At 37.7% G+C, this 23,752-nt stretch overlaps 1 protein-coding gene across 6 annotated transcripts in view; it reads right to left on the bottom strand.

Moving 5' to 3' along the window:
* Positions 1-23,752, bottom strand: part of SNTG1 (syntrophin gamma 1) — an 818,827-nt gene that overhangs the window by 47,119 nt on the left and 747,956 nt on the right. For 5 of the 6 annotated variants that reach the window (XM_077876979.1, XM_077876980.1, XM_077876977.1 and 2 more), the window contains 2 exons: positions 13,037-13,189; positions 8,503-8,595 (listed from right to left, as the gene is read on the bottom strand). In XM_077876979.1, coding sequence (XP_077733105.1) covers positions 8,503-8,595; positions 13,037-13,189 — 246 coding nt within the window. Of the gene's footprint in view, positions 1-3,628; positions 3,693-8,502; positions 8,596-13,036; positions 13,190-23,752 lie in introns of all 6 variants that reach the window. The other variant, XM_077876982.1, reaches the window with a different exon arrangement.

Here is a 23,752-nt window from a genome sequence, read left to right on the forward strand (position 1 = left end):
AAAAGAAAGAAAGGAGTTTCCTGAGAGGCTACATCCAAGGTAATGTGTCTGTGCAATTTTATAAGACTTTACAGTTTCATCTCCTACAGGTTGCTACGCTGGCAGAAATGAAGCATGTTATTACAGAACTGCTAAATTAATACATAAGTATCTGCATATCTTTATTTTGAGACAGCACCATTCTTCACATTAACTAATTTGATTTCTAATATTTAACTTAGAACTTTATTGGCATGGACCAATCATTTATTCTTTTTCTCCCTGAGTATAAAAAAAATAAAAATCCCAAGATTCAAATAAATTTTTATTTCTAGGAATTGATAGTTTACTTTTTTAAAAAATCTTATTGAGTTTTTAATTTTAATCCCTATAGTTTACTTTTTTTTAAGATTTATTTATTCAGGGATCCCTGGGTGGCGCAGCGGTTTGGCGCCTGCCTTTGGCCCAGGGCGCGATCTTGGAGATCCTGGATCGAATCCCACATCGGGCTCCTGGTGCATGGAGCCTGCTTCTCCCTCTGCCTGTGTCTCTGCGCCTCTCTCTCTCTCTGTGACTATCATAAATAAATAAAAATTAAAAAAAAAAGATTTATTTATTCAGAGAGAGAGAGAGAGAGAGAGAGAGGCAGAGACACAGGCAGAGGGAGAAGCAGGCTCCATGCAGGGAACCTGACGTGGGACTCGATCCGGGTCTCCAGGATCACACCCTGGGCTGCAGGCGGCGCTAAACCGCTGCGCCACCGGGGCTGCCCCCTGTAGTTTATTTTTGATTCAAATGTCAAAGTCATCACTTGGGAAACTATTGCCTTAATTAAATTAGCAACATAATGAATTACCTTGGGATGCACACTCTTTCTTTTTTTGCATTGAAACATTTTGGTTTAAGTAAAAGGGCCATACAATATTGCAAGCAGTTGAAGAGAGTCTGTACTACTCAAGGTTAGAGAGGGCATATGTAAGTTTAATGCTTAAATGGATATACGTAGGATGGGATGTATGGAAGATCGCCCCTAGAGCCTAAATTGTATTTACCTGATGAATTTGTAATAATTTCCTATCTCAGTTGACTGGTGAATAAAGCTTGCCTGCCAGAAATTTGTATTAGAGACCACGAAGTCTCTCAAGATAAAAGTCATTCTGAGATGAGTAAAAGCAGTTACACAGTATTGCATGGTACAGGGAAAAGCTGTTCAGAACTACACCTTGGCATTTTAAGTTCCCAATATACATTGTTTACCGTATCTGAATCCCATGGTGTATCACAGGACACCGAAGTGTGTTTTTCCAAGAAATGTAGAAAAGTCACTTAACCCATGTAAAATACATAGCACCAGAAAAGAAAGTATCCTTCTCATTTTTACACTGAACGTAATAACCACACAGTGACTTCTCCATGGCTACTTTCATAAAAATAATTCAACAGAGGTCCTGCAAATCCACTCCTTTTTCAGTGTATTTCTTTTTTCCCTACACAGTTGCTCGGGTGAGAAGCTTCAGTGCTGTAGTTAGCTCTACCCTCTCTCTCTAAGCACTACTGACAGTGCATCCTTATTATGACTCGATTCCCTGCTGCTGTGCATCCTCAAAGCCTACTGTAATAATCCCCACTCTTCTTCTTCTCCAAAGCATTCTCCACAAGGGTGTCGGAGTCATTATGCATCATATTACTAAAATAAAATCTGTTAGTGGATTTCCATGGACCTCGGAACTAGGGGAATTTCATCCCCAATCTGCATCCTCCCTGTACCCAGGCCTATTGCAGTGTAACTTTGAGGTGCTCTCCCGTGTAACTGGTCTTTATCTTTGGTTGTGGCCTTGCGCTGTCACCAGTTCCAGCCACAGAGGCTAAAGAAGACTTGCCTATTAAGGCTTGTTCTCTTTTGCCTTTGTCATCTACAGGAAAAGGATGTGCCAGGACTAATGTCCCAGTTCTGAGAAGAATGAGGAACTAGAGGTGAGTCAAATCACAATGCTTGAAGGAACCATCCAAACTGCAGAATCACAAAGGAGCCCTATAAGATCAGTAATCTGATCCCATAGTTGTGAAAACAAACAAACAAACATTTGCTGCTGTGAGACAGTGAGTGTTGCCATCGTGTGTTACATGGTAATTTTGTGGCCACAGCTCACCAAGGCGACTGCCAAATCTTTACTGTGAAGACCAAGGCTCCTTATTATTTGGTGCCTTACCCCTTTGGACCACTGCATCCCCTCTTTCTCCTGCTCCTGCCACACTGAAGCTGTCAGTCATATCACATCTCAGGGTGTTCACATAAGCCGCTACATCAGCCTCCATTGTGTGGCTTGTTAGTCACTCATGACTTGCCTGTTTTCAGGTGAAATGTAATTTTCTCCGAGTACCATCAATAGGTCCTTACCCTACGTTATATGCTTCTGGGCCACCCTGAATCCCCTCTGCTGAAAGCCATTAAGCTTATGACTACTTGCTTAATGTCTGTCTTCTCTACTAGGTGCCATGAAAACGGACCTTCGTGAAAGCAGAGACTCACAAGAACTGGAATGTAGTGGATATATGTGTTGACTGATTGATTCAAAATTCTAGAAAACACAGTGCCACCGTGACATTTTGAGAATGGCAGCACAGTAGTGAGATGGTGCTGGTGCTGGTGCCCTGCAGTGGGCAGAACTACCCAAGCAGTGTGGGAGAAATAGAAGTATCCACCTCTTATGAAGGCTCACCATGTGCCACTCACTGTGCAACACTCTCCATATACTTTTTATTTAAATTTTACAATAATCCTATGAGGAAGATGTCCTTTGCATATCTGTTTTAGAGGTGAGGAAAGTAGGCTACAGCAGCTATGAGATTTGCAAAGGTCCTGCAGGTGTTAAGGATGAAAGGGAGCTCAGTGATGAATTCAAGAGAATTTGAAATAGGAAGAAAATGTGATGGATCCCTGGGATTAGATAAAAAGACAAGGTCTGTGGTTGAGATAAAACCCACTGAAAGATGGGCTGGTCAGAAATAATGCTTAAGGACTTCAGAATCCATATTTGACAATTTACTATGTTTTTATCTTTCAAAAATCTATCTCATTTAATTTTAGAATAATGCTGCAAGATAGACACACACAACTATTATTATTTTCATTTACTATGTGATAGTTACAGAGGTTAATACATTATATCAGCAAAAAATTTCATAAAAAACAAAACTGATGATTGAAGGAAAGACAATCTAAAATACAGTGAGAAAAGTTTTAAGGCAGAGATTTTTAACAATGAAAAAAATTAATCCAGAGAAAATAAAATATATCAAAAGCCTCAGAAAGGAATTAAAATTTAAAATTTTAAAAGGGTGAGGAAGAGGAGAAAAAAGAAAATGGAAAAAGTATATAAAGCATACTAGGCAAAGAATTTTTTACTCTTACCTGTTTTTGTACTTTATGTACTTTGAATTATAAATATAGGCAATAAAGTATGTGTTAGTTCCCACATTACTTTATCCTGTCTTTATATTACAAAAAATAAATGAAAAACCCAGGATTTTATTATTGTGTTGCATCTGGCTAATATACTGCTGGCATGAAAACTTGGGTTAATATCTCTCTTTTGAACATTTCCTTTAGGGCTATCTTTTAAATGCTTGAGGGTTAAAAAAAATTTACCTGATGGATTGTTTCCCTAAATGTCTGAGTTTGTTTTGCAATAAATGCAATGTTCTTCATTCTCCTAAAAGCAAAGAAGAAATAATTTCTCTGAAGAAGAATGTAAAAATTCCATGAAATAGAATTTGATGTCTTTGTCCATGTTTGGGGGCTGTAAGTTACACAATTGGGGAAGCAAAATGATTGAAAGATAGTATAAAAAGAAAAAATGCTAAGGTTTATATGAATATTGTAATTACATAATAGCATATATATATATATATATTTCAGATTTCTACTTATGTAGGAGACATTTCAAGAAAACATTCATTTTAATAATTTCAAGCTTTCCTTTTGGGCTTTTAATATCTACCTTTGATATGAAATAGTTGAAATATTAGAGAAAAACAGCATAAACAGAAAAAATAAAGGTTTAATTCTATTTTGAGAGGTTTGACCCATAGAATTCATATTATAGTTATAATTATATAAATGCATTTTAGAAAAAGTCAAACATATAATGAAATGTGTGTGTGTGTAAATGAAGACCATATATCTTTAGGAGAAACAATAGCTCAAAGTGCCTTAAAATTAGTGACCTTCAAATTATCCAGTATATATCAAAGACTCTTGAAAATTAAAAGTGTAAATAGAGATCATTTCCACTTCCTTTCAAATATTACCATGAAACACTGTAGAAACCAGAGTGTACTTAAAGGTATAAATGGATTATGGAGATTAAGATACTTCAGGAATTAATAAATTAACAATGAACTTAATTCTGAAGCATGATTCTTTGGGAAGAGAAAGTCCTCTAATTTTATACAGAACATTTCTAAACCAAGAAGGAAGTGATTTCAATTAGGGTGACATTGTCTTTTACTACACAGAATTTAAGTTCCTAAAATGTAGGTCACCAGGCATACATGTGAGTCTTATAAATTTCCTCCAGATAATGTTTTCAAACTATAATAAAGTTAGTAATGAGTACAAGAAGGAAATATAAAATCATTATAGTAGCTTTTAAAATATGACAGAGCTAATCCACTAGAATGTCACTGGGTAGTAGATGTCCAGGGGAGGGCCAATTTTGCAAATTCAGAACCCGGCTTTGCCCGAGTTTTCTCCATCTCAGTCATCTGCTGTTCTGTTGGGTTTGTGCCGCCAAACACATTTCTGATCATTTCCTTCCTGGGTCTCAAACCCTTCAAAGGTTCTTCTATTCTCAGGATCAAATGCAAATTCCTTACTAGGTTCCCTTTCATAATCTGGCTTTTTGGCTGCCCACAAACTTGATCTCTCATCTTGTCTGATCTCAAATTCAATATTTTTCCTTACTTACAGATATTTGTCTGGATAATCTTACTTTTCATATTTCAATTTCCAGGAAGCCTTCCTTGAGGACCCAAGATTGGTGTGTGTGTGTGTGTGTGTGTGTGTGTGCGTGTATTTATATCCCTACTGTATCTTTCAATAAAAAGCAAATATCAGTAACTATATATTAACAAATGTTACTGCTGAAGTCTCTGTTTTTATAGGGAATGTCTTAATGGATATAAGTAATTAATACATATATGTATATTTAAAGGGATATAATGACAATGAATCTCCTTTTGGCTATGGGAATCATTAGTACTGCAATATCATACTTTGACATATTAATAATAAAACCTTTTCTAATGCTCAAAAGTGTATATTTTAATAAGGATGAAGATTACAAAGAATAAGCTGAGCTGTTCTCTACGGCAACAAACTTCTATGAGGGAATCTTGCCAACAACACTAAGGTAAACAGAAGAATGTATAGCCTCTTGCTATGTTGCCAATGTAAAGTGAAGTATGGAAAATACAGTACTATTAATGTGTCTTGTACTGTCTGGAAAATACAGAGAAATAGTTTTCCCTGCAGAGTTTCAGGCACAAGGGACAAGTAACAAGAACTAGCTTGACATTCCCAGACCTCACTGCTTCAAAACTTGTAGCAGGCTAGTGTAAACTAAGGTCATGATGACTCTCTTCCCTACCATGAGAGTCTCTGATATGGTCTTCTAATTTAATTTTTCCTTATTGTTTATTTTATTTTTAAAAATATCTTGCACAAAATGATAAATATGGTTGCTTTTTTTTTTTTTAAATATCAAGGTAGCAATTCTCCCCTTTGCCAAGGTACTGATGGTGCAGAACTTGCTTTAAATCGAGCTCAATTAACTACTCCATACACCATCCTCCCCTTTCTTGGAATCTGTACTTTATCATAAGACCTTTGGTTTGCTTCCAGTCACTTCAAAGCTGGAGGACCTGATCAAGATGCAGTGCAGACAGACAAAATGTGAACAGCTAAAGGGTTTCCTTGTATGGCTTCTATGGCCTTCCCAAAACCAAACATTTAAAAAATCTGCTGGACATATATTCTTAAGGATTCTTTCCACATGCATACCAAATAGAGAAAATAACTTAATATTACTTAATTGTTTTGATAAAATATTGGAACAAAACATGTTTTAATTTATATATAACAATTATAGCTTTTTTTATTAATTTAAAAATAACTTTTGGGCTCATTCCATGGAGTAAGGCCGCCTTCTTGCAGTAAGACCAGCTCAGTGGTTTGCCCAGTACTCTTCTGGTGTTTGTCTGGTGTCCTGACATCATTATTAATAGTTCCCTATTATTGTGCAAGTGTCACAGTTTCAGTGATGAATACTCTGTTCATCATAAGCAGACAAAGTCTTTCCCTCCTTCCCAATTCTCAGATGGCCTTGAAGTTAGGAACTTCTAATAACAATCAGAAAATAGGAAGATGGTGATTACCACTCCCCAAGGCCTTTGTTTTTTTTTTCTGCATCAAGCTTGTAGTGACTAAAATCTCATTCTTGCTAAATGATATGCCCTAGATGACACTATAACAATTTGCTTAGGGTTAGCTGGCCACTCATTCCTTCCCAGCACACCCAGGCAAGGAATACCTGAAATTTCATATAGAACATCCACTCCTGGATTTTCTCCCTGAGCACACAAAGAGATGAAACAGGACCCTGACATGGATTTGTTATTATACTATCCTTAAAGAAAAACTCTTAAATTCAAGCATTCAGAAATGTGTTTAGATGAATTTTATTTCTTTCCCTCTCATTTGGGAGGTATGATTCTTTCATCTTCATGTGATAGTTTGGTGACAATTATAGCTGTGATATTTTCTTTATAAAATCACTATTTTTTTTCTAACCACTTTATTTTTTTAAGATTTTTTATTTATTCAACAGAGAAATAGCACAAGCAGGGGGAGCAGCAGAGGGAGAGGGAGAGGCAGACTCCCCATTGAGCAGAAAGACCTTTGTGGGGCTCAATCCCAGGACCCTGGGATCATGACCAGAACCCAAGGAAGACATTTAGCTGACTGAGCCACCCAGGTGACCTCACTTTAATTATTTTTGAAGTTATTTATTACATTGATTTAATGAATGAAATTGAGTAATAATTAAATTAAATTGTGTTAAATTAATTTAATACTCATGAGCCTAACCTGAGTTGAATGAATATTTTATTTAAAAGAAAGTCTTTGGTCATAAGAAAAGCTTATGGCAGTCTCATTTGAAAATCATCAAAAGAGCCATGGCACTGGAAATTCCATACGTAGAAAAGTATTCTTTTGGCATTATGCAAAGGCAATGTGCTGGATAGTTAAATCAATCTGACCAGCATATGCATGCAATTTAATTTCACTATGTCAAAAAAAAAAAAAAAAAAGGCCATTTTTAAATAATGTGAGTTTTTATGTGACAATCTCAATTGCTGAGTCATGAAAAATGGTAAGATCTTCAGACATCAACCCACATCATAGTTGGCTGTGAGCTGCAGGACTGCACCATGGACTTCCATCATTCCCAAGATCCAAACCCTTTCCCTTTCTGTACACTGCCTTTCTCATACACTTATATCATTATCTTGTATTTGTCTTTGAAAATTTTGTACAATGCTTAATTTTTAAGTTACATATAAGTTTCCTGGTAAGGAATTACTCATTAATCCTTAAAATTAGTGGGAAGAAACATGGATTTATTCCTTGGGCCATACTTTGATAAAGGGAAAAGTGGAGTGGATCTGAGGTATTGATGTGCCATGGGAGGGAAAAGAATGTCCTCCACGGGGAACAGAGCCACAAGTCAGAAACTGTAGCAGTGACTCCAGTACTGGGAGGAAATTAGTGATGGCTAAGAGATAGTTGTGTTTTAAGGTTTCTTATATTTGACCAACTGAGAAGATTCTGTTTATCATTCAATATACATCAATCTCAGAGAAAGATCCTTTGTGGAAAAGGAACCCAATCAGATAGTACAAGACCTTACTAAGTCCAGTAAGGGTTGACAAGGGTAATACTCCCTGGCTAGAAATTCTAAACCCCAAATTCCCCATACCATAATTCTAACATATTACCTGTAAAACTAAACTAAACTCTGAAAAATGTTTTCCCTGTTTGGATATTAGAGATATTGGTGCAGAAAAATAAGAAATAAAAACCACTTAGTTTAAACAAATTTGGAGAGAAAAAAAATTGGGAGAAAAAAATTTCCCCTTAATTAAATTTTTGGTAAAAGAGAATATATAATATATATTATGCATATATTATAAATTGTAATGTATATATATTACACATATATTTTCACTTTCTATAGTTATAATATTTTGTGGAAATGTATGTTTTATTAAAAATTCAAACTTTTGTTTTTCTATAAACAAAATAAAGCATGATTTATTTTCTATTAACAAAAATGAGGATCTTACATTTGATACATAATAACCAATTAAAATGTTGACAGGAGTTAGAAATTATTTTTGAATCATTCTTAATTTACACTGTCTGCAGCACATCTTTCAGAGCTGACCTGAACACATTACCTTTGTTGCAGCATCAAAGCAGATAAATCCTGTGCTAAAGTCAATGGTGAGTCCCATGAGATGACTTTCTAACACACATGCATAGGTCTTGCACTAGACAGAACAGAAAATACTGTTACTTTTCATGTGCTTTATTCAATATCAGTATTAATAGCCAACATTTATCAAAGAATGATAGCTCCTGTAGTAAATTGTTTATGCAATAGCTAACTTAATATCAGCAATAACTTTATAAGATACATAGTATTATTGATGTCTTAATGTTGACAAAACAAGCTGAATAATTTTTCACCTACCAAGGGGTATGCAAGACCACATTTCCAATCCTGCTCCATGGAAACTTGTCTTTACCTTGTGCTACACTGACACCCTTTACTATATTGGCAATACTGGTATAAAAATGTTTAAGTGTAGGCAAGATTATGTTACGTTGTTATATTCTGTAGCTAAATATCATTGCATTTTCATTAAACCAAAAGTGAATTCTTAAAGGTTAAGATTTCAATTCTTCAAGACTTCAATTCTTGGTATATCAATTTCATGGATATTATTAAAAGAGAACTCTCAGGCACACAAACACAGATTCAGTAACCAAGCTAAAACATATAAGAATATCTTTACCTTAAGAATCTCTCATATAATTTTCATCCATGTGGCACAAGCTGTTTCCCAAAGACACTAACCAGTTGCTTGTTATTTGTATAAACCTACTGATTCTTCAAAAATCAACAATGGCTTTTCACACTGAGATCAATTTAAATTATAATTTTACTTATATGAATATTTTGGAAAGACTACTAAAATAAAGATACTGAAATTTAACAATAACAAATATGAAATAAAAACTCAGGACTTATATGCCACATAATGCATTTATATGTCCACAGGCCAATTTTATTTCCATTTAATTGAAAACTGTAATGGGATATTTAAATGAAAAAAAAAACCCTTATAATTCAAAATAAGGAGGGAGAGAGGGAGGAAGAGAAAGAGATAAACTGATTTCAAGCAAATTTTCAACACTAATCCTTATATCATATTTGTTTTATAACACTGTATATAAAAGTACATTAAATGAATGACATTCTGACTATAATGATGGCTAAATGCATCAAGGTGCCTTCACCAAAAGCTATGGCTGTCAGCCCATTTTGCATAGAAAAGTTATAACCATGCTAAATTATTCCTTTGGAGTCAAGTTTTTCAAAAAACTTACTTAATGGGCCTTTTAAGTTCAGTTTGGGTGTAATTTTATTGATTTAATGCAGGCTATCTCCTGTGCTTGTATCTACCCATCACTATTTTATTAAAACTACAGTCGATAGTAAGAAATGTTCAAGGCTTATTCCTTCTAATTTAGACATATTTGTTTGCTTTTCTCAATTACTATAATTTAAAAGAATATATCAGATGAAAACACCTTCAGTCCAGAACATTAAAATTTATCTCATTAAGTTCAGAATTACAAATGAAACTAATTCATCAATAATCATTAAATTGAAACAGATATGATATAAATGGAGACTGAGTTTATTTCTATGATTTATCATCTTTTAAGAAACATATATGATGACTATACTTAATATTTATTATACTTAATGTTTTAACACTATATTAGATTTGTTTAATTTCTATGTTTATTTTATAATAAAAATTGGATTATAGTTAGAAAAAGCAAGAAATTATACTTTTTAGGGATAACTCGAAACATTTGGAAGATTTGTGTAGAATTTTATATTATGAAATAACATTTGAAGATACATCACACATAAAATACATTTTACTTTATTTATTTATTTATTTTTAACTATTTTATTATTTATTCATGAAAGACAGAGAGGAGAAGCAGGGCCTCTGCAGAGCAGGGAGTCTGATGTGGGACCTAATCCCAGGACCCTGGGATCATGACCTGAGCCAAAGGCAGATTCTTTACTAAGGAGCCACCCAGGCATCTCTATACATTTTAATATATCCTTTTGAATTATAGCTAAATGCTTACACTTGAATTAAATACATATGAATTTCAACCAATATTAATAATTAAAGAAAATCAATTTTGTAAATGATGTGCTTTTTCATTAGAAGTCCTATTTTAAAAGAGCTATATTAATTCAAATTGAATTATTGTAAGGTAAAAATAAATAAATAAGTTGTCTGCCCTTTACCAGTGTTATTTACTTACTCTGGGAAAATCTTTCAGAAAAAGGAAAAATAAAGGTGCTAAAAATATTATAAATGAATTAGGCCCAATACTGGTACTTGGAATGCTAAGTATATGTTGTAAGATTTTATTCATACAAATTGTCATTTCCTGTTTTAATATTCACTACATTCTCCAAATTTTAAGGTTTTAATTTAAATAACAATGTAGAATCTTTGCAAATACCTGCTTTTAATGGATTACCTTTTAAATATGTAGATATTATATCAATATTAAGTACATTAGAGATCCAAAAATATATAAATAGATAAATAAATAGATTAGAGGGACACCTAGGTGGCTCAGCAGTTGAGCATCTGCTTTTGGCTCAGGGTGTGATCCTGGAGTCCTGGGATCAAGTCCCACATCAGGCTCCCTGCATGGAGCCTGCTTCTCCCTCTGCCTGTGTCTCTGCCTTCTTTCTGTGTCTCTCATGAATAAATAAATAAAATCTTTATTAAAAAATAAAGAAATAGATTAGAAGCTAGAAAATGTTAGGGTGCAATCCCATTAATGAAAACCAATTTCAAAATCAAAAGAAATTATTTAATTCATTAATTTGTATTAGTAATTCATTAATTTTCTTTCTGCTTATTTCATAATATAACATATGTCCCCTCTAATTTATTTCTTAACAACTTTAATGCTAATGGGAATACTGAGGACATAGAAGAAAAATACATAAACATCTTCATGTAAATATATTAACATCCTTGAATTTTGAAAATAATACCACCAAGGTGTTCAGTCACTGCATATTGATCTCTAATGCAGTAAACGAAGGGAAACCATAAGACTTATAAAACAATCAAAAGCTAACAAAGCATTAAGTATTTTACTTTTCACTTGCTATATGCATCTTAAATAAGTATTGTGAGATAGCCCAAAGAAATGCATTGCTCAGGACATCAGCTTTGAGAATATGAAGCACAGACTCAAAAAAACAAAACAAAACAAAAACCATACACACACAATGTTAACATACATCACAACAATATAATATTGTCTTATTTCTAAACCTCAGGAGACTTCAAATGAAATCTTAAATTGAGACCAACAGATAGATATTTCCATGTAATTGTTTATAAGTAAAGTGTGATACTCTAAAGAAATGATAATTAGAAAAACAAAAATATTGGTATAAATAACAAAAATTTCAACTATTCAACTAACATATTTTAGTACTTAAAGTGGTCTTAGATGTTGGCACTTAGAATAAAATAATATTGAAGATATTTTTCATGTTCCCATTTTTGATATTAAACTATTGAATTGAGGTTCTTTAGAGCTAAGTTATTGAAACAATATTCCTCAGTTACATTAACATTTTAAGATATATGCAGATCAGCAGAGCTATTAGAAAGTGTCAACTGAGCAATGAAACAAGTGAAATTCTCCTATTTTTTTTCCCCTGAAAATCAGGGGAAATACCATGTCATACTGGTATAAACTGATATGTTCAATATAGAAAGCTATAGTCAGAAATAAAGGGAATTAATATATGTTACAAATCAGTTCAGCATATTGAAAATATGTACATCAAATCTCCTATTACAGCCAAGCATTCCAGAGGAGTCAATGCTATATTATCATCATCATATGTTTGTTTTTGAATTAAGTGCCCATATGTCTATTTAGGTCTTGGCTTTGTGAATCCATTTGCATGTGGCAAGTCCATTACAACTGCTCAGTTTTGCCATCAATATCTGTCAGATGTCAGCCATAGAACCAATGTTTGGGAGCCTCATCTATTCCGTGGTCCCATTAATTGTAGAGGCTGAAGGTTCTATGAAGTTTGATCTACATATAACTTGACACTTAAGAAATAAAGCATAATAAATATGCAGTACAAAATGCATTTCAGCTGGTAAATGAACCTATAATTAGCAACCTATAATTTAGTGTGGGGAATGACAAGCACATATCACTCCAATAAGACCGTGTAAGTAGACCTAAGAAAACAGACAAAAGAAAGTGATATGATGCTCACGAGTGGGATGAGTTTGAACAGGATAGTTGTGGGAATAGTGGTAATAATGAGCATGACAGTTTGGAAATCAGGAAAACCTTTGTGATGATCTGACCTCTGGAAAAACTCTCAAATTTCATGTATGGTTTTGAAATGTAGAGTTGAAGGGAATTATTTCTAGAAAGAAAGAGCATTGCAAGAGAATGAAGCCATTCATGTTACAAGTGAGGTGGTCATGACTGGACAACAGGAAATGACTTTGTAAATTAATCAAAATCACACCATTTTCTATTAGAGATTTAAACTCTAGGGAGCAATCACGTGTTTTTAGGAGTCACAAATCCTAAAATTTCATAGACTCTCACCTGTATCCGTTCCACTTCCAGAAAGGTTGCTGTTTGAAAGGCTCTTTCCCACTGGGCGAGGTCAGAGTCTAACTCCACAGAGAAATAGAGATCCTCCCCAGACTCGGACTGCACGGTGAAGCAGTGTTTCCGCCGGTCCAGTAGGTCACTGTCCTGATGAAAACCTGGAGTTACACAGGCTGGCATACATCAATCCATATTGCTAACATGGCCATACCTTGAATCAATGTTGACTAAGTGCATGGTGGAGACGCCATAGTCATAAAGATTTTATGTTACTGCTAAATCTTCGTTAAAAATGGTCATAGCAGCCTAAACTCCATGCCTCAAAGTCCATAACTAATGTATTTCTTTTCTGTATCAACACTGAAGCATGCTCATGAAACAGAAGTGAGGATTTCTGGTTTCTATACTTACTAGCAATGTAGCTACCAATGCATTTAACACAAGAGATTCAGTTCTTTACTGTATTAAGGAACAACACACACAATTTCCCTTTTCCTTTACAGAGCTGTCAAGATGATGAAATTAAATAATACTTATTAATATGTTTGAAAATTTTAAAAAGGTTAATAAGCATGGTATTTTTATTGAGTTGATCTCTTCAACCCTGAAAGTATCATGAAAATATTCATCTAGACAAGAAATGAAAAAAATGAGTTTAGGTTGTCTAAAAGACATTTATTGCTTTTAAAAAATACATATTTACCTTATTTATGTAACTCTATTTTATTGAGTCAAAAAGACTTTCACATGGCAATTTCTTGGTCTTACTAGAAGTTTTCAAGTGTTCACACATCTATGTGTATTTCAACCTCAGAGATGTTAACAGAAAGTGCAGCTAAAAATTAATGGAATAGAGTAATCCCAGGCAATATGTCAGATATGGCCTTTGAATTACATGAGGAGTGTACTGAAAATAGTCAAAGGATAATTACTAGTGTTTTCCACCATTTCTTATATGGAGCTACATAAAGGTAGCATCATTAAATACCCAAAATATTAGAAGGAATTCTCTGCTTTGGCAAGTATTTTCAAAGCAATTAACTAGTTTATTAATAAATCCATTTTTTTGGCATTTGGATGCTTAAAATACTAGAGGAGAATGGATGAATGGCAGTAGAATTTAGTTTTGATAACTGCTGTCAGGAGATATTCAGAAGCTTAAAGGAAGTCACATTCTCTGTGTTTATGATTTTCTTATACCATCTTAAGGGAAAAAATGAAAACATACTATCTTCAAAAATATAGTCCAATGATAAGCAATTGAAAAGTACTTTTTAATCATCTAAAGCTTATAATGTCTAGAGAAGTGGCAAAAAAAGATATTAAATAAATTACTACACTAGTGAATATGTCGGGACAGATCATTGTAAGTGCCATTATAGGGAGTAAGAAAGCATTTTACACCAAATTGTATTGGCAAGTCAGAGAAATGTCCTCTATGATGTAAATTTTAAACAGTGGCTGAAAGATGAGTGGAAAGATTAAAGATAGAATGGACAGGAAGAAGACTTTTGCTGACAGAGGGGCTGGTATTGGCAGAGGCCTGAAGCAAAAGTGTGAGGTACATTCCAGAGATCCAGAGAACAGATGAGAGAGAGACTGAGAGACAACACTGGGAAAGAAGATGGCTAGACAGGTCATGAATCTTAGACTCTAACATAAGTGTAATGACAAGTCACTTTATAAAAAAAAATCAGCAAATCCTCTGTTGTAAATATTTCAACTTCCATATTACTTATTTAAATTGATAACATTGGCACAAAACTTGTAACTAAACATTAAAGAATTTCTGGAAACTCCACCAATTTTATGGTTTATTCAATTGGCCTTAATATTCCTTGTAATATGAAATTGTAACAAAATAATCAATGTCAGGTTTAATAACCAGAAACCTGTTGATATTTTTCCTTCTCATAAATTGCATGTTGCTATGGAATCTTAAAATAATCATTTAAGATTTTGTTTTTCTTGGCAGCTTAACTCCATTTTCTTTTATTTTTATTTTTTTATTTTTTTTAATTTATGATAGTCACACACAGAGAGAGAGGCAGAGACACAGGCAGAGGGAGAAGCAGGCTCCATGCACCGGGAGCCCGATGTGGGATTCGATCCCGGGTCTCCAGGATCACGCCCTGGGCCAAAGGCAGGCGCTAAACCGCTGCACCACCCAGGGATCCCCAACTCCTTTCTCTTTTAAAACTTGAATTAGCATCTTCTATTATATTACCCAAGCACCGAAGCTCTCAAAGATAGAATTCTCTATTCAACTCTGCAAAATATAAGTTTGACATCTATGAACACTTGTGGTCATTGGCTATTGCTATTTGTAGGACACTCCTCATGCACTGACTCAAGCTACAACTGTTATGGGCATCCGGATACTCAGGCCTCAAGGTGTACTGATGGAGACAAATATGTAAAAATAATTTTAAAAGCTTCATGACAGTTCTATATAGCTAAAACTCTAAGGAAAAAGAATAAGGAGCAATAAATCATTCTTGAGAGTGTAAAAGAGAAAGTTTTTTTTTTTTTTTAAGATTTTGTTTATTCATGAGAGACAGAGAGAGGCAGAGACACAGGCAGAGGGAGAAGCAGGCTCCATGCAGGGAGCCTGACATGGGCCTTGATCCCGTGTCTTCAGGATCAGGCCCTGGGCTGAAGGCAGTGCTAAACCGCTGAGCCACCAGGGCTGCCCTAAAAGAGAAAGTTTTATTCTAGGAAGGGACTGTCTTATCACCAAGGACTTAGAGACACCTGCAAGAGCAATCAGCTGCAAGCCTGAATGGGCTCAGGTCCTCCTGCTAAGAAATGCACATGACTACCTGTGCCATAACACCCTGGAGGGTGAGAGGGCAAGAAAGAGGTGGAATACACTGCTTTAGAGAAGGAAGAGCAAGTGAGGCAGAAGATGGAAAAAGAAGCATGTTGAAATCCTTTTCTAGAAATTTAGTTTAAAGCGATTATAGCCCAAGCATGTGAAAGAGCTACTTTAAAAGTAATCATCAAAATATGTGGAGGCTGAGAAAAATCAAGGCCATTCCACCTCAAGTTTAGCATTAGCACAAGTACAGCCATCTTAGGCCCCTGTGAATAAGAGCTGATCTTTACAGGAAAAACTGCAGAATGTCCTCGGCAGGGAATCCCATATCAGAAAGACAACAGAGCCCACACTGGTGGTAGAAAGTCCCATATTAGAATGAGAACAGAGCTCAATGCCCTTGAAAGCCCCATATCAGAATGTAAACAGAACTTGAGAAATTCCTCCACCCCTTCTGAAAATCCCCTAGACCAGCCCATAAAAAACCTAGCTGTAACCCACTTCAGGGTCCAAGTCCCTGCTCTGCTGTGTCGGGTATACTTGGACCCAAGCTCGAGCTTGCTAATAAACCCTCTTGTGCTTGCATCGGTGTCGGCTCCTTGGTGGTTTCTCGGATTCGCAATCTTGGGCACAACAAATATACATCCTCCTCTGAGTCTCCCTCATGCTGTCTACTCAAGTGCATCTGCTGTAGTGATAAGAACACAGGCTGCAGCCTCAGATGCTGTCTGGACTCAAATCTTAGCTCTTTCATTTATTAGGATGTGCTAGGTTAATGCAGATAAATTCTAGCATGCTTTCTGACAAATAGTAGTTTTTAATTAATATTAGAAATTTCTATTCTTAATGTTGATATTCAATAAAATAAATATATATGTCATTCCCTAATCTCTATTTCTTTAACTTGCTTCCTATTCAATTCGTTTATCTTTAGTCAGAGTGTGAGTTTGGCCCCAATAGAAACAATAGGCTCTGTAATAACTCAGCTCATTGAAAGGATCTCTTAATTAGTTAGTGAAAAATAATAGCTGCACACATCTTGAGCACCAATTTTGTGCATTGATCTCATTTACGACTTCTTCAGGAGTATCCTGTAGATTTTTACATTTTTTTCAAGTCTTCTGGATACTTTCAAGATATTAATTTATTGTTCCTGTTAATAATATTTTCCATTTGAAAAATATTACATATATTATAAAATCCTTTTATAGACATGGTCCCATTTCCATTTTGTATTTGCAAACACTAAGGCTTGAAAAGGTCAAATAACTTAAACAAGTATACATACTGAAAATTCAGAGATTTTGAAACCAGATAATGAGGTTGAAACTAGGCTAAAGTTTAAAGCTTGTTTTTCAGAGATTTGTTTCCTCTCTTCAGCTATTGTGTCTTTTCAGAACCACTAACAAACCCCCTGGCTGTCTCTGCAGAAGCCTGGTTCTTCAAGGTCAACTGATTCTAGTCTATGATACAAGCAAGCCCTTGCATTCCTTACCAGAGATAAGGAGCCCAAAGACCAAGTGCAGAACCCTCTCTTTGTCCTAAGACAACCTCCTGATGTTAGGGGCTGAATTTTGCCCTGCTCTTGATGTGGGAAACAAAGGGAAAAGAAAATGTAGATAAAATTAATTGTCCTTATAACCTGCAGCCCATTGATGAATAGGTGAGGCAGGCAAAGTATTATGCTCCTTCAGGAAACTCCAACTCTCTTAATGCTAATGTCTTGTTTGAGGGAAAAATAATCTTGTGAGTCATTTTAGCATATGAAAATCCTTTAGGAACTTCCCTTCCCTTTATTTCCCCCAACCCCAAAGCACTGTCTTCTGCCATGGGTCCTGTTCCCATGCTTTAATAACACCACCTTTCTGCACTGAACATATTTCAAGAAGTCTTTCTTGACTATCAGCTCCAGACCCCAATAACACTACTCTGAAAACACATTGCTCTAATATTAAGTTTCCACCCTCAAAGTGACGGGGGTGTATGTTACATAAATGTTTGCTCAATGTGCATGCTCCTCTTTCCTCATGAATAGCCGTAAGTTTCCACACCCTTTTCACCAATATGCATATAATCTCTTACCCTGAATTTCCCTTTTAAACAGCTCATCCCCTCTTAGTCCAGAAACTGGGAAATGGTCTTTAGACATCTGCCTGCCTGCTTGCCAGCATTTTCCTGTCCTTGCAACAAGCCCCTCCATTTACAGCATTTATAAGGATCCTCTTGTTTAAATCTATCCACACTGCAGGACTTAATCTCCTTCTTTGGCATAATATGTTTAGACTTGGCTTGCTATAGGAAATTTAGGGAAGCAAAGCCCAACTTGAAGAAAAAAGTTTCAGGAAAGTCAACTAGCCCATGTGGGAAAATGCTATTCACCTTTAAAGGAAAAATGCTTTTTTGTAAGATAATGTTTTTACAAAGTGTATGGCATATAAAGGGCATATAACTACCAAAGTGAACTTTTAATCTTTGTGTTTGATATGCATTCTTGATTTCTTATTTAATACACTTGAATCTTTTTTCATTATTATTTTGATTGATATCAGTATTTTCCCTAAGACATTGCTGCTGAAATAAGTAGAAACATTACTACCATAAATTACAATTACTAAAACCAGAAAAGCAAACAAGCAAGAGACACATGAGACATGGTTAATTTCTTATAATATTATTTAAAAAGATGGCTTAAAAAATAAAAAATAAAAAGATGGCTTTCAAAATTATCTATTGAAATTAATGACTTTAATGAAGGTTCATCTTCTAGATTTCAATTATAATATTCTGCTTCTGGGGTTGATTGCATCATACTAAAAAGATCCTCAGATCCGTGCTTAGAAATCCATGCTTCCATCAGAAGAGTATAAGTATTTTTGGAGAACAACCTTCCACGGGCAGAGGCTGTGGGAGGATGGGAATGTACTTCTTATTGCTATAAATGTGGATATCCTAGGTCCTAAACAGTAGGAATTGTGGCTGGTCATTTGGTCCTGCCTTCAAGAAATAATCCAAACAATCCAAATATCTTCAAAGAATGAAATCCTAATTCTTAGCATTTCATAAATGGTATCTTGTAATACCACCATTTTTTGTATGAAAAATCATCTTGTAATATTCTGGTATTCCTTTTTTAAAAACAGAATCTCTCCCACTGCAGTTAATTCTGTCAGGTTTAATCCAATTGGTAGTGAAATGGAATAGAGAGGCCAGGCAAAAGTTGGTCGAAACAGGCTTTTAATGGGAAGCACTCTTGGGCAAGGTTCTGTGGCCCGCAGGGGAGGGAGAGAGCAGGGAAGTGGCAGGCAGGGGGAAGTCGGGCCCAGGCAAACCACACAGTGGGGGGGGGGGGGTGTCTATGAAGAGTTTTGGCAGGAAGATGGGGGCAGGGTGGCATTCCGATTAGGGCAAGGGTTACAGATCTTGTAAGCTAAGTTAGGGTAGGGCGGCGAGGTGGTGTTATTGGGAGGTTGCTGGCCTGGGGTTGGCCGTTTTGAGATCCTCAGTCTCGCCAACCCAACATTCCGATCTTTTTGTTTTGTTATAATGGGGCGATGATTCAGATCTGGCTGATTCAGATCTGGCTGCTTTCTGCTGATATAGGGGCATCATGGGGCATGTCGGAGGTGGGCAGGCGAACATAGAGGTGTAAAAGAAGTTGATTGATACCTGAGATATTTCGCGGATTCCTTCCTTGAATCAGAGAAAGCAAGGGGCCACCATTAATAGTATGACAGTGATTAGGAGCGGGCTTAGGAGGGGGAGGAGCCATGTGGTTAGTGGGGTCTGCCACCATCGGGTTGTAGTTGGGCCACTGGTGTGGTACTGGGCCTGGAGAGACTCACGAACTTTGGTGAGGGTGTGGAGATTGGTCTCAACTACACCTGTTTCATTGATGTAGTAACAGCATTCTTCATTGAGAAACATGCAGGCTCTGCCGTTGTCTGCGGTGAGGAGGTCCAAGGCATGTCGGTTCTGAAGAGCCACCTGGGCCACCGAGGTTATTTGGTGTTGTAGGGAGGCCAGAGACTCTGCCCAGGCCTCAATGGCCAATTGAAGCCTCTCAGATAGGTCTCTGGTGGAATCTACAAAGTGGATTAAGGCCCCCATACTCAATCCTGTGGCCACCAGGGTTGAGGCCAGGGAGACCCTGATAACCAGTGAGAGAAAGATTGCCCTTTTTTTGTTTTTCTGGGGGAGGGCCATTAAGGAGGGCTATTTCTGCCTGACTATAGATAGTTAATCATGGAACAGGGAGACAGGCAGACAGGAGGGAGGCAGAGGTATTAAGAGATTTAGATAGGGTGCCATTGCACCAAAAGAAACCTCTGATAGGAGCGTGATGAGAGGTGACATTTGACAGGGTGGCATTGCAGAGGGAAGAGTTAAGGGTGGAATAACAGAAAGAGAATTGGTGGTTGAGGGGGTTCAGTGAATAAGGGAATATTGTGCAGAGACGGAGAAGGTCCTGGAGGTGTGGGTGTGGGGTTGGTGCAGTTAAATGCATTGCGGAGGGGAACAGCCACCAGGGGGGCATTGCCCAAGGCGGCACAGATAAAACAGTGGGACAGATTGCCTATCCCAGAAAGGTTGGTAAGGGAAGTGCCTTGTTGGATAAGTTTTATCCAAGAGAAGTGGACCTGGTCCTGAGCTGGGTTAGCCTGTAGGTGAGTTTGGAGAAGTTGTTCTTGTGCATGTATGGTGTGAGTTTGGTTACTTAGGATGGTTTGAAGAAGTTTGCTAAAAGCTTAGAAAGTTTTAAAGAACACACCAAAATAGGATTAAAGACCTGATAAAGGCAAAACATAGAAACTGTTTTTTCTGGGCAGGCAAAGAGAAAACAACTCTTTATATTTTCTTATGGAGAGCAGACCAACAAATCAAGAAGACTTTTGAACAGAAAGTAGATTTTCAATCTTATACCTTTGTACTTTAAAATCCATTCACTTCGATCTTAGTCTGTCCTGACCACACCTAAATTCCTTTCCAAGGATTTCCCTTCACAAATCTTCGACACCTTCCCTTGCATTGAGAATTTGTCCCAAGCCATTTCTTTCCAGTCAGTCTCATTTAGGACAAAATTTCTTTCTTTTACCTTGAACAAAAATATATTCCCAATCCTTATATTTTCCTTACACATCTCCTACTTTTCTACATTCAGAGTTGCTTCATTTATTGCCATAAGTCTTAATTAGATTTAGCACAGTTTTTCACTCTTAGAAACCTTAGTCTCCAGTGAAAACTAAGGAGTAACTGATTTTGAACTGTCACACCAGAACTCTTTAGATGGCAAATTTATGAAACAGTTAAGTACAAAGCATGTTTACCAAAAGATTAGAATATTCTTAGTTCCTTTGCAATCAAAAGTCAAAAGAACAAACTGATGTCCATTAATCAATGTTTCAGCACTTTATCTCATTTGGAAAAGACCTAGATGTCCAATGAATTTAATCCCATTTATCATCCAAGCATAACTTTAAGGTTTCAGGTTACCAAAGACTTTGAAAGGTATCTTAATTACCTATGAAAACTTGGAAACAGACAATTAACCATCATTTTAGCCATTTTTTTTTTTTTTACTAACAAATTGTAAAGAGATAACATAGCTTATATGACTTTCAGTAAACCTCAACAGAATAAAAGTTTCAGACTTAATAGTGATAATTTTCAAGATCTATCTTAGTTAAACCAACAAATTTAGTTTAAGTACCTACTATGTCCCACCTGGATCCACTTAAAGTCAACCAATTTGCTCCCCATTGTAAATTTTTACCTGAGACACTGGTCAGGGAATCTGCAGTGGGCAGTGTTAAGTAATTGGTGGTCTTTTTGTTCCTGGACAGGGAGGGGAGAAGGAGCTGCTGCACCTGAGGCACCAAGGATGGCCTAGAAGCTAGCTATGTAGGCCATACCCGGGGCGCTGCAGAAATACGAGGAGGAGAGGGGGAGGCAGAAGAGCGGAGGTGCTGCCAGAAGGCAGAGAAAGGGCTCCTGGTTCTAGAGGTCATAAGCTCCAACAGAGGAGCAGATGCCATGTTTTCCCATCAACAAGGGGGAACAGGCAGTCCACGTTGGGCCTGAGAAGACAGGGAATTTCCCCTGAAACAGGGAGTTTCAGCAGCTGCTTGGGAATATTCCTTAAAGTCTCTGTCCCAGGTAGACTAACCCCAGTTGTCCCCAATTATAGCCTTGCACTCAGGAGGTGAGAGAGAAAGACTTGAACGGTGGCGTTGAGTTTGTGTAGGATATCCCAGCTGAGGAGAGGAGCTGGGCAGGAAGGAATGTCAGAAGGGGAACCCATAGAGGCTGCAAGAGAGGAGTGGGGTAGTCTGTGGAATAGAGGAGGTGCCATGAATTCCCACCACTGCTACTGGAGAGGGGAAACTGGCCCCCGAGTAGGAAGGCAAAACAGAGTAGGTCACCCCCGTGTCCAACAGGAAAGAGATGGACTTACCCGCTACCTAGAGCAGGACCCTGGGCTCAGCCTGGGTTAGGGAGGTGTCCGAGTCTGGGCCCTATCAGTCATCATCCAATCTGAGTAGTTGGAAGGCTAGGCTTACCGGCTCAGGGTTTCCTCCACGTGGAGGTGCCGAAGATCCTCCGGGACCGGGGCAGTCAGATTTCCAGTGGCCCATGATTCGACATTGAGGGCATGGCCACGTTGGCTCCTTGGGATTGGTACATTGACGGGCCCAGTGTCCCTCGGGTCTGCATTTGAAGCAAGCCCCAGGCAGGGGTGCGGTTGATTCCCCCTTTCTGTGGGCTCCGCAGCCCACCAGCTGCAGGGCTGCCACCAAGGCTTGGGTTTGGAGTTGGACCTTCTGCTGGAGTCTAGCCTCCCTCTTAAGTTCAGCCTCTTCCTCTCGGGTGTTAAAGACTTTAAAAGCCATTTTCACCAGGTTGGGAATGGGAGTTTGAGAACCCTCTTCAGCCTTTTTTAATTTTTTACGGTTATCAGGGGAGAACTGAGAGATAAAATGGGCTTCCAAGACAGTAGCCCCGGCTGGGAGGCAGGGTCCAGGCAAGTATACCGGGTTACAGCCTCAGTGAGCCTATTAAGGGAAACTGTAGGGTTTTCATCTGGGATGACTTCCCGGAGTTTATCATAGTTGACAGCCCTGTTAGAGGCCGCCTGCTTGCCAGTGATGAGCCAATGGATCATGCGGTCGCAGCGTCGGCGCAATCCTAGCCAGTCTGATAATCCCATCTGGGATCCACGGCAGGAACTGCCTGAGCACCGACCCGCTGAGTGGCATCGGGTAAATGGCCCTGGTCTGCCTGTTCTCGGCAGCAGCCTGAATAGGCTCCCTCTCCTCTGGTGTAAGGGTGGTGGTCTGGACAACATGCAAATTATGTCAAGTCATATGCCTGGGCCAAATACTGGAATTTCTTGATATAGTTTCCTGGGTTAGCAGAGGAAGAGCCCAGACGCTTTTTAATTTGGGAAAGGTCCTGGAGTGAGAAAGGAGCGTGGAGCCAAACAACCCCTTCAGCTCCTGCCACCTCTTGCAGGGGACAGACCAGGTCAGGGGAGGAGGAGACCTTGTGGGATTTTGTGTGCATGGAGATTGGAGGGGAGGTAGGGGGTGAAGGTTGGGGGTCAGAAATGGGTAAAGAAGTGTGTGGTTGGGGGGCAGGAGGAGAAGGAGAGGGGGCAGGGGTTTCGGATAGGGAGCAGGGAAGACTGGCGTTCCCTTAGTAAGTGGACGGGCCAAGGTCTCAGGAGACTCCGAGGAAGGGGAAAGGGGAAGGAATTCCAGGGCTTTTGGAGCTGAGGGAACAGGTGGAAGGGAGGGAGGGGGCGGCGCCCACGCCAAAGGACCTGAGTGGTAGAGCATTGGGAGCAGAGGGAGGGGCGAGAGTGGAAGTCCCAGAAAGCCTGCCCGCATGGGACC

The sequence above is a fragment of the Canis aureus genome, chromosome 28 (genome assembly GCF_053574225.1).
Source record: "Canis aureus isolate CA01 chromosome 28, VMU_Caureus_v.1.0, whole genome shotgun sequence".
In the NCBI taxonomy this organism is placed as follows: Eukaryota; Metazoa; Chordata; class Mammalia; order Carnivora; family Canidae; genus Canis; species Canis aureus.